We start from the raw sequence: 17,345 nt of genomic DNA on the forward strand, positions 1-17,345 counted from the left end.
AGCCTCAGGGTCCAGAGTTCACCTTAGTCATTGGCTCAGTGTCCAAACATCAGAAAAATTATATTTCATTTCTCAAAATGTAAACAACACATTGGCTTAGAACACAAAGAAATATATCATATTGCAAGAATAAACAGAAACAGCCCTTCAAATTAAAAGCTCTGTGCCAGAAATTCACTGTGCTTCAAAATAAAGTTGGTCTTTCACAAACTTGGCACGCTCAAAATCACTTGTGGCCAATTCAGAATGCCAAACTTTACACTCTTTTCGAACCACCAGATGGGAACCACTAGTCTAAACAATCATGATACCAGTACCAATACCAGGATCATAAAATGATACAGATACCAATATAATACTTCTTCCGATACTTTTATTTCTACCTCACTTGATACCCATCATGTTAATTAAAGCATCCAGTTGCGTAAAATGCCACTTTTCTAGGTCTGGATACAAAAAGAATCAAATACAGGTATTAGAGAAGTTTTGATAGTATGTTTGGTTATTTCAGTCTGTTTTTCTCAGTTTGAAGGTATTGAGTACTGACACCCAGCCCAAGTCTCTAGTCATTGGTTAGAGAAAATTGAATCCCCCTCACCTCCCAGTAATAGGTTAGAGTGGAGGCAACATCAGACTGAAGATGGAAACAGAGTGTAATGAGTTGACAATTCTGTTCGATATCAGACAACTCTGAGACCTTACTCTGAGTTAAAGGTCATTCCATACATTGTGTGATGGGTACATTTTCCTGTGGAATTAGAGTGCTCCTCATTTGCTGCTGAACCCTCCAGGACCCCTTCTGCGGCCCCGGGAGTCCCCTCTGGGACCCCATTTCCAGTCCTGCTACATGTGTAAAGTACATATTATCAATATAGCCAATGTCACACACTTGGAGAAGATTGAGTCGAGGCGCTTATCCACTTTTCAACCCCCCCCCCCACACACACACACACACACACACACACACACTCTACCTGCCAAGCCCCCACTCCATTCCCATCTTTCCCCGCTGTCGTGATGAATTCCTCCTTAGGCCCACGGTTCATGTTATCACCCTGGTAACAGCTCGCTGATCAGTAATTCATTTTTCAGACCTCTGCATACCAATTACCAAATGAAGGTTATTATCGAGACTTTGCGTTTGCCCTGTGCGAGCGCCGTGCAGAATGCTAAAGATGAGATGAGGCGCTAGAAGTAACGAGGGTCAGTGCGCTTCAGGATGGCTTTGCGCTCCCCTCCCTGTGTCTCCTCGCTGCTCGCTCTGCTTGTTTATGGCTTAGTGCGAGACATGTTGACACACTTCTTTTTCATCCGCCGTTGAAGTGGAAGGCAGATACTGTACTAAGCAGCCGGGTGAAGCCTCACAACTCACGCCGACTGTTTGCTCTGAGAAAATTGTTGGAGGACCACGTAGTGGAGAGATAAGGGCATTACCCACAACCTTTATTCACATTTTAAGCATGGTTCAGGCTCTGTATGTGTGTGTCCATGTCTGTGTGTGTGTGTGTGTGTGTGTGTGGCCATTGGTTCAATTTTACAGCTGAAATGTTTTTATCCTCGTGATTTGATAGAGAATGTCTAATGTGCCAGGGGAACATCTCATTTTGCCAAAATGTCAAGAAATATCAAGATGTCTTAATCTGGCTTTGTGGCTGAAATTACCCGCCCTCTCCTTCTGTCTTTCTTCCCCTCTCTCTCTCTCTCTCTCTCTCTCTCTCTCTCTCTCTCTCTCTCTCTCTCTCTCTCTGTGTGTGTGTGTGTGTGTGTGTGTGTGTGAGAAAGAGTCTTATCTCTCTGACTGAGTCTAAATGCCACATTTCCCGTTCCCATTTTGAGAATTAACACAGCATCCATTTTGTAATGGAAGCAGAGCTCTGTGTCCTCCTTCCACTTTTTTTTTTCTCCGTGTGCTGCCCACAATGCAGTACTCGCTGCACATCCAGGTGCGCCCATACAGTATGTCAGCACCCAGCGTGTGTCCTGCTCGCTTCCCCCCATCAAGCTGTACAGCCAAGTCGTTTTCCTCCCATGTAAGAGGCCGTATTAAAACGTAATGTGATGGTGTATTTATGGCATGTTGGTTAATATTTAATAAGAAACCCTCTCGTTAGGAGACTGGGCACTTTTCCAAGCTGTTAGTGACGGCAAGCCAAATTAATCCGCTTTGTAACAAAGCAAATTCCCCCTTTGCTGACCGCTACAGACACACACACAACAAAACTCACACATACACACACACACACACACACACACACACACACACTGTGCTTACTGGGATGGCAGCAGACCTTAGTCTAATCAGTCTGTATTCAGAGGGATTAGTAGCAGATAGCCCTAGCTGGACAGTTCAGATTGTAGCGACTCAGACACACATATACACAAAACAAGCGGATTTAGGTTTCAAAATACATGCAAACGCGGAATCTAGGCTCTACTGCAAAAAAAAGCAAAAAAAAAAAACATATGGGCCAATGAAAACACAATTTGGCTTAAGGCTTACACTCGCCCTGAATAGCTGCCGAACAGCGAGCGCTGCTGTTAACTCGGCTCCCCTTTTGCTCTCCAACAAAAAAAAAGTGATTTTCTCACAGAGAATTCCAGCCATTAAAAAGCCTTGCAAATAATTACTCCACATGAAAGCAAGCCTGTCAAAGTAGTTTTCGGTCGTACCTGCAGCCAGCCTTTCATGGAGGACAATAGGTTTAGTAAATGGGGTGAGACTGAGGGCCCAGGACAGGGGCAGGCGGGGTAATCCAATACTATTGAGTTTGCGGTTTGGTTAATCTAATGGCCGGGCTAAAGGGAGCGCGGGCAGTGTGCTTGCAATGGCTTTGAAGACTGCACTCACCTCTCAACCCCTACAAACACACACACACGCTCTCACTTTGTCATATTAATTCCACCCACCTATTCCACGGGAACTTTTTTTTTGTCAGATGCATGTTGGTGCGTGTAAGCGCCTGCAGCACACACAGAAACAAAGAATGACCTGTGATGTTTTGCATCCGATTGTAGATTCGTGTGAGGTCATAGCCACAGGCTATCTGTCTGCAGAGCCAAACACTGACGTTTTTTTCTTTGCTGCTTTGCTTCAGGGTCTTTGTTCTTGGAATTTCAGCAGCAACCTTGGGGGAGTTTACATTCAGCAATTAAAGTACATACTAAGTACATTTAATCAAGCGGTGAACTTCTGCATTCATTTGTGGTACTTGCTTGAGTATTTTCCTCTCGTGCTGCTTCCTAGTTTTATTCCACCACTTTTCAGAGGGAACTCCTTTTTACATCACTAGGGCTATTTTGCAGCGTTAGTTACTAGTGATTTAACAAATGAAATAATTTGCACACAAACATGACAAAGTGCCACTTACCTGCGTAGGGGCTACAGGCGGAAAGTAGCAATTTTGCTAAAAGCTGGCACAGTGCATGTCTCCTTGTTTCATATAAGGTCAATGTTTTATTATGCACTGACCTTGTCTTCATAAAATTACCTTACAATTGCATTACTTTACATTACGCTGCACAAGTACAGCTAAAAGATGAGTCTATAAATAAATTGCATAGAAAAGTTATAGGCAACTATTTGGACATTCATTCGGACATTTTTCATGTAAAAACCTTTCCTGCTTCAGCTTCTCAGATGTGAAGATTTACTGCGTTTCCTTTTAATAGTTGCAATAATTTCAACTTATCTTCAAGGGATAATAACGAGTAATTGATGATTGTTTAATGGGTAGTTAAGAATTTTATTGAACATGTACATTTCAATCGATAGATCAGTTAGAGTATGCAATATGTTGCTCTGAGCCTTGTTTGAGTGAAAAAATGCATTCATTTGGTAGAAGCAAAGTGTTTAGGAAATTGCTTATAATTTGCAACCCTAATTTGTAATAATGTGGATTTTTATTTTTACTGTTTTCTGAATTTAAGAAAAGAGTTGAAAAATCAGCAAATAATGCACAATTAAAAATAATCATTGTTTGGTAGGTCAAGATGTGCTCCACCTCAACCAACTACAACAGTAAAATCCTGCTTTAGTAATAAGTAATAAGCTAGGTGAGTTTCCATTACAGATTTGCGCAAAACTTAAGTGCTATTTTCAAAATGTTGATAAAACATGATTGTGAGGTGTATGCATTTCCATTAAATGATGTTGTGCGACTTCTCTCTAGATGTTATGCAACTTTTGCTGTCGTGATAACATTCCAGGAAGCATGGCGATGGATGTTCAAAACATTAGCAGGTTTATTTCTATTGCAGCCGCCACACTAGCCATCATTTTTTCCAACCCAAGGCCACGTAGGCGTGTTATGTGAGCGATAATGGAAAGGCTAGCCCCTTATACATGGGAGTGGCCATGTACGAGGGATTTCTGGGAGCTGATAGTCCACGATTTCACAGAGGAATTGTGGATTCAAAACTGGATGATCTGCTCAACTTTTGAAGAGTTAAGTGATGTGATAACTCCTCTCGTAGCTCCTGCTGCATCATGAGGGAGCCAGTTCCTACTGACAAGCTCATAGCCATAGCATCATGTGACCTAGAAAAGCCAAAAAAGTGTTTCAGTGCAATTTTACGAAATGTGGCTTATTTTAATTGCCTGAAATACCACCTCATGCAATCGTAAAGACTTTTTTTAATTTTTTTTTTTTTTCCATTCCAATTTATATTCACAATTTCAGTTTGAGGGTTGATGGAAAGCCACCTGCTAAACAGTCACAGAGAAAGTTTTAATACTTTTTATACTTTGTCTACACTTGGTTGTAATTACTTACCTAAGTGATTCACGACTTTTACCTGTAACAGAGTATTTTCACAGCATGCATTACTGGTATTTTATTAACTCTTGCTATTTCTGTATGTCTGTTCCCTTTTTCTTTCAGTTGCTCTCTGAGGTTTCTTCCTTTTTCCCCATTTAAGGTTATTTGGGGATGTTTCCCTTATCTGAGCAGAGGGGTTAAGGGTAGATGGTGTCATGCTCTACAGATTCAAAGGACTTTGAAGAAAATTTGTCATTTGCAAGTTTGGGTGCTATAAATAAAACTGTCTTTACTCTTGACTGTGTGAGCATGTCCCCGGTTGGGAATGTATTTCTGGTAGTTGACTTCATTAGCATCACAAACTGGGATTCTTTGAGTCGTTTGAAAAAAACCCCAAAATATTTTGCAAAGTGCATTGATAGTTTTCACCAGGAAACAATACAAAATGACAAGCCCTTAAAGTGTACGGCCCGTTTGTACAACAGAGACGTCTCATTGTGTGCTGGAGGACTTTTGTAACACAGAAGCCTTGAAATAGTTTAAGGGGGAAAAAAGAAAAACAAAAATGTTTTTCAACAGTTTCAAGGCAAGAAATTGTCCTCTTAACCATTTAGTCCAAGATTCAACAACAAATGCCAGTTTCTTAAAACAAAAAAGAAAAACATCTCCCGATTTTTAATGCTTATGAATTTAATTTTCTTGATTCTACTGTTTCAAGACACTTTCCAGAACATCCCGTAAACAGTAGAATTATAGCCCTCACTCATGTGTTATAGGACTCCTGCTTTGGATTAAGCTCTGAATGCTTAATAAATCTAAATGCCTTGTTCAGACAGATTTTTATTTTTATTTTTTCGGCAATGAAGCTATTTTAAAACCAATTGCTTTGGGTGCATTTACTAAAATGTAATGCTACTTGTGTAAACTTGATGCATTGAAACGTAAAAAAAAAAATAAATAAATAAATAAATAAAAACAGGAAAAATGCTCGGCTGCGGCTCAGCCTGGTGTGAAATAAAGACAGGTGCGTACGGGATGACTGTCACACAGCTGTAGTGTAGTGTTGCATAACAATAAATGTGTCCCACCAGTTCACAGGCTGAAATATAAACTGATTGTGTTTTGTTTTAGTCTGCATAGTACATGCAGCTGTTAGATGAATCTAGTTTGTGAATGTCCACAGCATGTCTTTGGCTGTATTTAATTGTTATGATTGTCACTCCCCTTTCTGTCCTTACATACAGAGGTAGGTAATTAGTAACTGGAGATGTGAGATAAATGTAGTGGAGCAGAGTGGATTACAGTATTATAATTATAAAGTAACATCCAGAAATAATCAAAGAAAGAACAAGCACATTAAATAATGCCAATTGTCTGAGTGTCCTGTTGAGGAAAGCCCACAACATGGCTGTATTTAATTGTTTTTATCATCACTTCCCATTACCCTCTGTTCTTAAATAAGGAAGTACGTAATTAGTAACCATAGCTGTGAGACACATATGGTGGAGCAGTTTACAAGTTTAAAGTTTCATCAGTGAGTGATCAATAAGAACAAGTATATTATATTGTGCCAACTGTCTGAATCAACGAAAGAGAAATGACAACAATACAACTTGCAATATTTAAGCAATATTTAATTGTTTCGATTCTCCTCTGATTTTAAATGAGGAAGTAATTAGTAACTGGGAGATAACTGTAGTGGAGTAGAGTGGATTTCAAGTTAAAAGTATCATCAAAGGAAAATAATCAAATAAAAAACAAGTATTATATAGTACTACTGTCTAAGTCAACTAATGTTGTCTGTATTTAATGGTTTAAATCGCCACTGTTCTTAACCCTTAGTTCCCGCTTTAATATGAACCACTCTCGTATCGCTCTGCACACAAAATGCGTTTTCAAAAACAGGCTTTAAAAATATTATACATTAAAATAATTTTCAACTTTCACTAAGTTTTTTCTTTTTTTTTTTTAAACATCACTCCAATCAATATTATTCATTAATTTTGTTTAGAATTTTAAGCCTTGAAATGCCAGGTTCTTGTCATGATGCCACTATGTTTTTTGATGAAAAAAAATTACTATACCTCAGTACGTTTTTATTATTATTATTATTATTATTATTATTATTATTATTATTATTATTATTATTATTATTATTATTATTATTATTACAGCTGCATTGATTGTGATGTTAAAAAACAAAAGTAATAAATAAATAAATAAATAAAACACATCATCAGGTGTAATACAGTAAAAACTACAAATTCTAAAAGTCCATAACAATACCCAGAAATAATACAATGCATGTTTTTATGCTTTGATGGCTGTGGGATCAAAAATTGCAGTTTGAATGGGTTTCAGTGGCACATTTTTTTGCACTTAACAGTATGAGTGTCACACGTTTGTTTTCACAGTGTATTTTAGACATATTGTAGAAGCTGAGCTGGAAATTCCAAGATTGAACAAAAATACACAATCCTGCCAAAATATATGCATGAACATAGCCAAAATTATCAAAAAATGAAGACTGAAAAGTGTGTGAAATGCGCTGAACTATCCCGAAGGGTTAAATAAGTAAGTAATCAGTAACTCTAGCTGTGAGATCGATTCTATGGAGTAGAGTGCATTCCAAATTTAAAGAATCAAATAAAGAACATATATAGTCATCTGTCATATAGTGCCAGTTGTCTCAGTTGACCAAAGGCAAATAGCCACAGCACAGCTCTGGTTTTATTTAATTGTTGTGATTATTACTCCACATTCACTCTCCTTTGTTCTTACATTAGGAAGTAAGCAATTAATAACTGGAGCCAGCAGATAAATGTAGTGGAGTAAAATGCACAATAGTTCCCTCTGAATCGTGCTAAAGGTAGAAGTATAAAATAACATGACATGAAAACCCTCAAGTTCAGCACATGTACATCAGCATAAAGTAGATACTGTATATGTTAAATTACTTCAAGGACTTCTCAAAGGAAGATGAGAAGTCCCACGAGTCCCTGTCTTTCCATTGCCTTTTACCATAAGTGTGTCTGTGTGTGTGTGTCTGCCTATATATTTGTGTGTGTGTGTGTGTGTGTGTGTGTGTGTGTGTGTGTTAGCAGAGAGGCTTTTCTATCCATTGTTCATGCGGCTTTGATCTTAACGGCGGTGAAACAGAAAGCCCTGACATGATGAATCAAAAAGCAGGTTGTATAAATACATATTGTGAAAAAAAGTCTTGCGGAAATGCGTCAGATCGAGTTGTGTGTGTGTGTGTGTGTGTGTGTGTGTGTGTGTGTGTGTGTGTGTGTGTGTGTGTGTGTGTGTGTGTGTAACACAGTGTCATGTTTCCTGTTGTCTTGCTTGTTCAAGAAATGCTGAAGACTTAAACACCTCTCTTGTGTTCTTCCCCTCCCTCCATCCCTCCCTCCATCCCTCCCTCTCTTCCTCTCCTCCCCTCCTCCTCTCCAGGCGCTGATCTTTTCTCTAACTGCACGGAGGAGTGTAAGGCCCTGGGCCACTCGGATCGCTGCTGGATGCCCAGCTTCGTGCCCTCTGACGGGCGCCAAGGCCCGGACTATCGCAGCAACCTCCACGTGCCCGGCATGGACTCAGTCCCGGACACAGAGGTATTTGAAAGCCCAGAGCAAATGGCCGATAAGTCATTCTCCACCTTTGGCAAAGAGACGCCTCTCAGTCACCTTCACCACCACCACAACCACCACCATCTTCTCAAAAACCATCACCACAGCCACCAGCAGGGCTCCCTAGAGAGGAAAGAGTTGGAAGCATTTCTGCCTAGCTCCAGAGCGCCTTATAACCCAGCTTATTTAAGTGAGTATTGTGTTTTGCTCCGGCCTATTAGGGCCCGCCCCGCTCTCTGATCTGGTGATCGAATTAGGTGAAAAAGGGAAAAAAATGGTTCCAAATTAAATTTTCTCCCTGGATTGGCTGGCGGAAGGAAGTGTGAAATTCATTTCAAGTCTGACCCCTGTTCTCCCGGCCCTCCTGTCAGAGTGTTTAACTAACTCTTCCCTCTTTCTCAGGCATCTCCATTATCTCCTGCATGTGATGATCTTATCTCCCCTCACCTACCGTTTCAATTCATTCCGACACACACACACACACACACACACACACACACACACACACACACATATATACACACACACACATACAGAGAAGCCTTCAGCACTGATTGGCCTGTGGGCCTTTCCAAATTAAACATGCCAAAAGCTATTATGGTCTATGATATATATATGATGTGGGTGGAGATGTTAGAATTAAGATAGTTCTGTCTCATTATGGAAAAAAATGGCTGCAGGAATACAAGCACTACCGACCCTCTTACGAAGCCCAGCAATCAAAACTGTCTGTTTCACGTTCATGAAAAAAATAGCTGTTTTCACATTTTTTTCAGTCAATAAAGAACAACCGCGCGCAGTGAGCTCTCCTCTCAGACGTCATCGTGTTAAAAAAAAAAAACAGTTTCAGATATTTGTGGAGAAACATGAAAAAAGAAGAAGGAAACATTACTCTCCCAAGGAATTACTGTTTCTAAACTCTCATTCAAAGGCCACAAAGAGATACATCCTCAATCACTGCAATTTGGTGATAATGCTTAATTATAATTTTGTCAAGCAGCGCCTGAAGAGGCCCCCCTCTCTCATCATCCGACACAGCTAGCTGGAATTATCAGACTGTCAGAGCACCGCTGCTTCCCCAGCGCCATCATTTAAAACCGCAGCGTGCTGTTAGGAACAGCAGGGAATTTTTTTTTTTTTTTTCCCGCCGTTAATTAATGTTTTATTCATTTGCTGGGCTTTTTATTTTTTCTTTAATCCTGGATCAAAAAGTTATGTCGAGCAAGCTACCAATTGTTCACATTATAATTTCTCACTTATGACAAAAGGCTGCATTGTAGCACACTGTGCCAACTTTTCAAGCAGGTTTTGATAAGATTGGGTTGATTAAGATTAGAAATGACAGCACTAGTATTATGTTTTTTAGCAGTATATGAATACACATAGAGGAGAGGACAAGTAATTAAAACTGTGAAAAAGGAAAGCATCATTTATGAATAATAATTGTGAGGATTTACTGTGATGCTGCAGAGTAAGAAATCATTATAGGATTAACAGAATATGTTAAATTAACTAACAGAATTATTGTTAAAATACAGTAATAATACTTTGTGACAATAGAAGGGAACGGTGTGATTACATATAATGAGACTTGAAATAAACTAAAACTGAAAGTGGTTATAATAATATAATGTTGATTATAATGAGGATTTAAAGTATTTTACAGCAGCAATGCGGAAGAGCGGAACATTTTTAAGAAATGTAATTTAAAAATAAATAAATAAATAAATAAAAGTCAGTATTACAGCTGTGAAAGATAAGATCAGCATTGAGGATTATTGAGGCGGTTTTGAACTGACTATCATTGGTTATATTGAGCTTTATAGAAACTGATCGACCGATCCAATACTTTTTTTTAAGCACAACAAACATAAACATATAATGCAGTCGAACACTGTCACTGTATTATTAGGATTAAGATTATATGTGGCAGAATTGTCTCTTTACCTTCTGAGATGTTGTTTGAAGGAAGATAAACATGGAAATGTGAATGTGAGAGAGAGAATTGTCATTGTTTAGTGTCATCGAAAACATTTTTAATGTCATGGCTGATTTCGACAATGTGGCCTTTAACTTGGGTGTTTGTACTTTTTAAACCGGAGTATGGGGATGAAAAGCGTTGACTATCTAAAGAGCAGAGGCACAACAGGCAGTGGAGGGTGAACAAGAGGCTACAAGGCCGTTTTCTGTAGGCTTCTCTGGTTACTCTCCTAGTCACATCACAACGAAACTTCTATTTGACAAACAGACCAGATCTAGTGAAAGATAAAGATACACTTCAGCCGCTTATAATATCAATCTGAGCCTGTCTGTGGCAAAAAATAACCACTTTTAATGAAGAAATAATGAAAGTGTTTAATTGCACCATTAGTTTACATTGCAGCCTGTTGTGCAGCTGCCCTTTAACTTAATAACAGACTAGTTTCAAAAAATGTTGTTTGTATCAGTCAGTTACACACAAACACATTTAAAAATAGAATCCAGGTTGAAAAATGCTGAAGTTATCCTCTGAATTACTTAGAATGAGGTTGAGGGCAAAAGAACTCAAGACTACCCTAGTTGCAGTGATTTAAAGCTATTTTCAGCAATGGCAAGAATGTATCAATAATACCTAATGATAAATAAAGACAATAAACCATGCACTAATATTGACAGAAAGTTCAAAACAGATAACCCATAGTTTTGGAGAAGCTGACTGGAGTCCGACACAGAGGCTAAGTAATGATCTGCTGTGGATGGAGGCAGCAACAACATGTTTTAGCAACCTGGAAAAAAAGTTCAGCTTAAAAAATCCAATCTGACTTGAAGTGGACGCTAACATTTTCATCATTTTACCTTTATTGCAGACAGCTCCTTTTTGACAGGAAAGCTATTAGTAGCTTCAGTTTTCCATCTATGCTCTCATCAAGGCCACCGGACTCCATTAACAAAACCAGTCATTTTAACTCACTGAATACGGGACCTGCTAGTCTGCCACTGCGTCAAACAGGTAGTTAGTTATTGTGATTGTGTGACTTTGGTGAATCTGAACTAACCCCTTTTAACACTTAAGTCACACACTAACACTAACAAACATAATACTTGAGACAGTGGTAGATCAGCAGCCCGTGTGTTCAGCTATATTTGCCAGATGGAAATCACTGTCTAACATTAGGGTAAAGCAGTAAAAACACTCTCAATATAGTAAACACTTAAACAAACACTTTTTTGTTTTTATTGGTATCTAAAATACATTCTGTTGCTGACCCCTCCACAGCAGCACATTGTAATCAGAATCACAAATACTTTATTGATCCCGGGGGGAAATGCAGTTCATTACAGTTGCTCTGATGCCACGAATAGAGAATTTTTGCAGGTAGAAATAAGCACCAACACTATAACATAGAAATATAAAATATAAAATAGAAATACAGTAATAGTAAACAATTGGCACAGTTTGTAAACATTTAATTATGTAAATATGCTCCGTATGTAAGTGTGAAAGCATAAACGTAAAGTACAGAAATAGATGGGAATCTGTATTTTACATTTATGATAGCTTCCCTAACAGACTCTAGCCTGTTTCTCAAAACTAGGGGTGTGTGACTGACATCTATTACATGTAATACACCATCCATGAATAAGCAGTCCACACAAATCAAAAGAAACTGAGCTGTCGCTTCAATGTAAAGGGTTTGTTCATTTTAAAGGCAGGCAATCCTAATCTGAAAAATATAAGCACCAACACAGGTGATTTCCACACAGCAGCCTGTGCAGGCTATAATCTTATTGTTCTAAATTCCAGTAATAGACATGATGTAAAACAACTAAAAAAAACTTCTCCTGCAACCAAACACTAAGCAGCAACCATTTAAACAAGTTTCAAATGATTCTCATTTTGGTGTTTTCCCCCCTCGTTCTCTCCAACCGACAATTCCACTCAAATTGCGTTTGCTGCTCGGCCTCTAATAGTTACCATGGATGTGCTTATTATGCGCTTATGATGCTGCTCTCCAAGTGAAGGGCTCACAATATCGCCGCGTTTCCCACGAACACCGCCACTCACTCCTCTCTCAAAGTAGATCACTGTGGCCATTATGTTAATGAGTGCGGGGGTGGCAACGAGGGGGGGATGGATAATAGCAAAGAGGGAACAACAGTCAGAGAGAAGGAGAGGGGAGGGAGGGGGGAGGAGGAGTGGAGGAAGGGATAGAATGATGATGCCAAGAGGCTGAAGCTTCCTAATCTGATCAAGTCAGCCAGTGATACACAGAGACGCTTTTGTCCCTGAGGTGCAGGCCTGGGCCTGGCCTGGGCCGGCCTGGGGCCAGGTCAGGGTGGGGTGCCGAGGGGAGGAGAGAGACGGGTTGTCGGGGGGGGTAACCAGAGCTGAGTGATTACCGTCATCAGACAACACAGAGGCGGGGAGAGAAGAGGAGGAGGGGGCAAGAATGAGAGTTAGCTCTGTGTTTTGTTGTTGTCCTAAAAAAAAAAAAAAGTGGCCATGCAATATTCACCAGCCCCCCCCCTCCCATAACACCCCTACCCCACTTCACATACACACACACACACACATTATCCATGAGCCATTTCACAGGAGTGAATTGGAGCAGCCTAGCTGAGGGATGTGACACTTCCTACCCCGTTGTTGTGCATGTGTGAACCCTCTAATTCCGTGTGAATGAGGCCATTTAAATGCTGTTTTCTTTCTTTTTTTGTTTGCTGTTGTCCCTCTCAGACAAACTTACCCCCCCCAACTTACACACTCAGTGTGTTTATATGCACAGTTAGCCCTTTGAAACCTGGATTGTTTTCTTGTGCTGTGCTCTGATATCCTTTGCAATCATTTAAACCTCTGAAATGTTAGATTTTTTTTTCTTTTTAAAGCAAACATCAACTTGAAATGTCCTGCAAATTGCAAAAGAAATCAGTAAAGTGACAAAAAATTTACCTGAAAAAAGAGAGAGAGAGAGAGAGAGAGAGAGAGAGAATCATCATGAAATTATCAAATCGAATAACTCAATTTACCAGGAAATCTGTGTTTACATTCAAAATTGTTTTTTTTTTTTAAATTATCAAGTCCTATTTACTTTAACTTTTTTTTTTTCATTTTTTGGGGAATAATTTTATGACTTTTTATTATTTCCTTGCTAAATTGTGGGTCATTCCCTGTTAAGTTGCTCATTACCTTCTTTCCATGTTTTTTTTTTTTTTTTAAGAGTTAAAGCAAATTGCTCAGGTTTTAAAGGATTAAGGGGAGTTACGGTTATAGCTCAATTAGGCCATTTAATTGGAATACTGTCTTTGTCCATGTATATAAGCACGAGGGGATGATCAATTTACTGACGGAAGAATGTCTGACTCCACTATGGTAGGTGTTGATATGTCCCCATTCAGCTAGGTGCTATTGGACTATCTTCAGTTTGCCCGATTATGTCACATACCATCAGGTTGCATGTTGAACAGTACGAACATGGAAATCTATTCAGCGCTGTACATTTTGTATGTGCTCTATGCTTTTTCTGTTTTTTTTTTTGCCTTTTGTTTTCTCCTCTTCCTCTTTTGCTTTTTTCTATAAATATGCACAGTTTCAAGTTTCAGTCAAAGCCTGGCATGGGGACTAACACCTAGGCAAGTTCAGCTCTGATTGAGGTGTATACGGAGCCCCAACAACATTATCTAGCTGTGTTAGTCCAACTTCAAGAAATATGACTTAGTACCCTTACATTCTGTTAAAAGAAATTGAATTATTGCATTTTTCCAATTAAAACTGGAGTTTTACAACACATGTAAACATGTTAGTCTTACTGAAAACTGAGTTTAATTTCTTGAAGTCGGACTAAGACACCTTGATAACTTGTTTGAGAATGGATTTACTCCTTCATTTATACGCCTCTATCAGACTTGAACTAGCCTAGATGTTCTGCGCATGCTCCATAATCCCCATGCCAGGTTTTGACCTGAAAGTCAAACAGCATAACTTCAGAGAAGAAAGCTGACAAAAAGAAAAAGAATAGAAGAAAACAAAACAAGATGAAGGTAAAAAGTAAAAGGCAGAAAAAGTATGAGATGTACAGCGCCCAAAAGTTATCCAAGTTGTCACTGTTTGATATGCATCCCATTTGTGGCTGCTAACTTGTTTGGTATGTGATGTAATAGGTCAACCGGAAGAAGGTCCAATAGCAGCTAGCTGAAAGACAGTATAACCCTGCCTGCCATGCAGGAGTTGGACATACTTCTATCAATAAATAGATTCTTCCCCGGTGCTTTTGTACTTGGACAAAAACATTTGTTCTCTAATGAAGCTATAACTGAAGCTCCACTTAACTGTGCATGTATATATGTACTTACAGGGTATGATTTCAGTTGGATTTACATGTTTTTATGTATTTTAAAAGTCAATTTTCAGTCAGACTAACACAATCATTTGACTTCTTCTAACATCATGTGAACGTACTGACTCACACACACACCTAACCAGACATTGTGTTTCTCTTGCAGCGAGGAAAAGGGTTTGCTAGCTCGTTCCGCGTGGATATACCGGAGACTGCGTGACTTTGCACAATCACTCCCTCAACGACCAAGGCTATATAATAGAAAAAAGAAAAAGCATCAAGTTTTCAACCCATTTCTGCCCTCATCCCTCCTCACCCAGCGAAATATTTGAATCTAAAAACACACACACCACATGAGGAACGACCCCCTTTCTGGAATTCCTTGGAGCACTGCCGGGCTTTGGAGGCACTCTGGGGATTAGGAGAACACAGGGGAGGGGAGGGAGAAGAAAGGGGGGTTTGGGATGGATGTGTGCGGGCAGGTAGATGGATAGCCTTACCAGGAGGAGCCCATTGTCTCAGCAGGACTGAGAAACTAACAGAGGAGGAGGAAGGACAGCAGCGACGGAGAGATATTAACGGGACACTGATCTCTCCGTCCTTTTTTCCAATCTGCGTGTGCCTGTTTACAGCACTGATGTATACATCTCTGAGGAAAAAAATAAAAAAAACAAAAAAAAAACAGACGACATATGTGTACGGGAAAAAAGACAAATCAAAAACGAGAGCCACCCCGAAAAACCGCCACTGAGCCCTTTAGGCGTTTGTACTCGCTGAGAGACGCCAAATTGTACAGGAAGAATCTTTGTGCATTTCAAAATGCAATACCACTGTTTTAGATTTTTCTATTCTGTTCGTGTGGTCAGGTGTCTCTATTCCGATCTACTTCAAACTTTGTAAGAAAAGATTGTGGGCAGGATATTTTTTTAATTTATGTTTTGTTTTTTTTTATTCTCAGTTCTTTTCTGTTCTTTTTTTTTGGGTTTGGTTTGTCATCACACTGTAGGCTTGGACAATGTTTGACCTACACTTTCTTGAATTCTGAGACGTCAAGTAGTTTCTATCATGTGTGAGAAGTGTTTACTGTACTCTTTTAAAGTTTCAAGCTGAATATAAAACTCTATATATAAATCTATCTATATCTACTTGTTCTGAAGGCGTGCTATCCGTTTGCTGGGTTCCACATTCTGATTCAGAGGTTCCACTCTTGTTTAAGTGCCCCTGATGAAGGCGTTTTGTTGTTTTTTTTCCACAGTGGGAGACATGAAGAGAGACAGAACAGCCTTAGCAGATGTAAAACTCAAGTTCTCATTGTTTGACATTATTTCATTCTACCTTGTTTTCTTCTTCTTCCACTTTTGGATATTGATAAAGATCATGTCTATAAATAAAAAGGAGGTAATAATTTAGATTGAAATCCATGGTAATTCTGTGTCATTGTAACCAAAACTTTAAGGGTCCATTTATAAAGAAACAGAACATGGCCAAAAGCTAAAGGTGTTGTACACAATGCAGTGGAATCAAGTATACACATATTTCTTTCTCACACATTTACAAACACACCAATATGCCAACAATAAACTGAAAAATTGTGAAAAGGAAGGTCTTATGTGCTTTTATTTTGATGGATATCCTAATGCATTGTTACAGATTTAGGGCCGAAACACACGCTGCGTCTTTAACCGTGTGGAAAGCACGAACTAGGGCGCTGGGTGCTACTCTTGTGCCTACTGTGTGCCAACTTTCAAGAGCGTGGAGGCAGGTTCGTGTCTGAGGTTGCTAAGCAACCATAACCAGCTCCGTATCATTGGATTATTTACCAAAAATCCTCAGTGCAGAGCTGAGCTTCTTCCAGCTGTTGTATTTTGAGTGGATATTGAGAGTGTATTCAGCTTAAATTGTCTGTACCACAGACTGATATTAATGGAGGAAGGCAAAGATATCTGCCTGCTGTGATTGCTGTGATTGGTTGTTGCAGTTCACATGACGTGCGGTGCGACTGCAGTGTTACAAAAGTTAAACTGATTCACCAAGCAGTCCAGTTCTGTGCGGTATGCAGTTTTTGCATTTCTTTTGTGAGAAATTGTGGATGACATCAATGGAATCATTCCTTGTCGTTCCCATTTTTCCGTCACCCCTCTGTTGGGGTACCTAGCACACTATTCTGGCACTAAAAGGTGGATTTTATACTCTGTGCACATGGCTGAGCTGCTTTTTTTCATGTATTTATACATCAGTACACTTTACATTCGTAAACTCTAACTATAAAATGAAAGGATGTGTGCAGCCTCTAGCAGCAACTGGAGACTGAGAAACAATTATTTAATTCACTGAGCCGACTGCTGGCAACTTTTAAGGTGGAACATTTACTTGTAATGTTACTCAGTGCATGAATTAAGGATGTAAATCCATCAAAACACCTTATATTTCAATGTGACAACTTTGACCACTCCATCTGTTTTTATTGTCTCCCTTGAATGGCATACACTCTTAGTAATGAGTTGGTCCTGCAGTGTTTAAAAACAAAAAATATGGATTTCGAGCAGATTATGTTAACTCCACATTTTCTAATCCTCACATGTGGAAAAAAAATGCATCAGACCCCATGCCAGTGCACTCCGACAGTGCAAAACCCTCGCTCTTGCCTA

At 39.3% G+C, this 17,345-nt stretch overlaps 1 protein-coding gene across 3 annotated transcripts in view; it reads left to right on the forward strand.

Moving 5' to 3' along the window:
- pcdh10b (protocadherin 10b) overlaps positions 1-16,295 on the forward strand; it is a 28,275-nt gene extending 11,980 nt beyond the window's left edge. For 2 of the 3 annotated variants that reach the window (XM_042493821.2, XM_042493820.2), the window contains exons 4-5: positions 8,211-8,573; positions 14,864-16,295. In XM_042493821.2, coding sequence (XP_042349755.1) covers positions 8,211-8,573; positions 14,864-14,883 — 383 coding nt within the window. In that variant the 3' untranslated portion in view covers positions 14,884-16,295. The remainder of the gene's footprint in view (positions 1-8,210; positions 8,574-14,863) is intronic. The other variant, XM_042493822.2, reaches the window with a different exon arrangement.
- Positions 16,296-17,345: the final 1,050 nt, after the last annotated feature.

Source organism: Plectropomus leopardus, chromosome 8, assembly GCF_026936395.1.
Source record: "Plectropomus leopardus strain MGB_pleo_1.0 chromosome 8, ASM2693639v1, whole genome shotgun sequence".
Lineage (NCBI taxonomy): Eukaryota > Metazoa > Chordata > Actinopteri > Perciformes > Serranidae > Plectropomus > Plectropomus leopardus.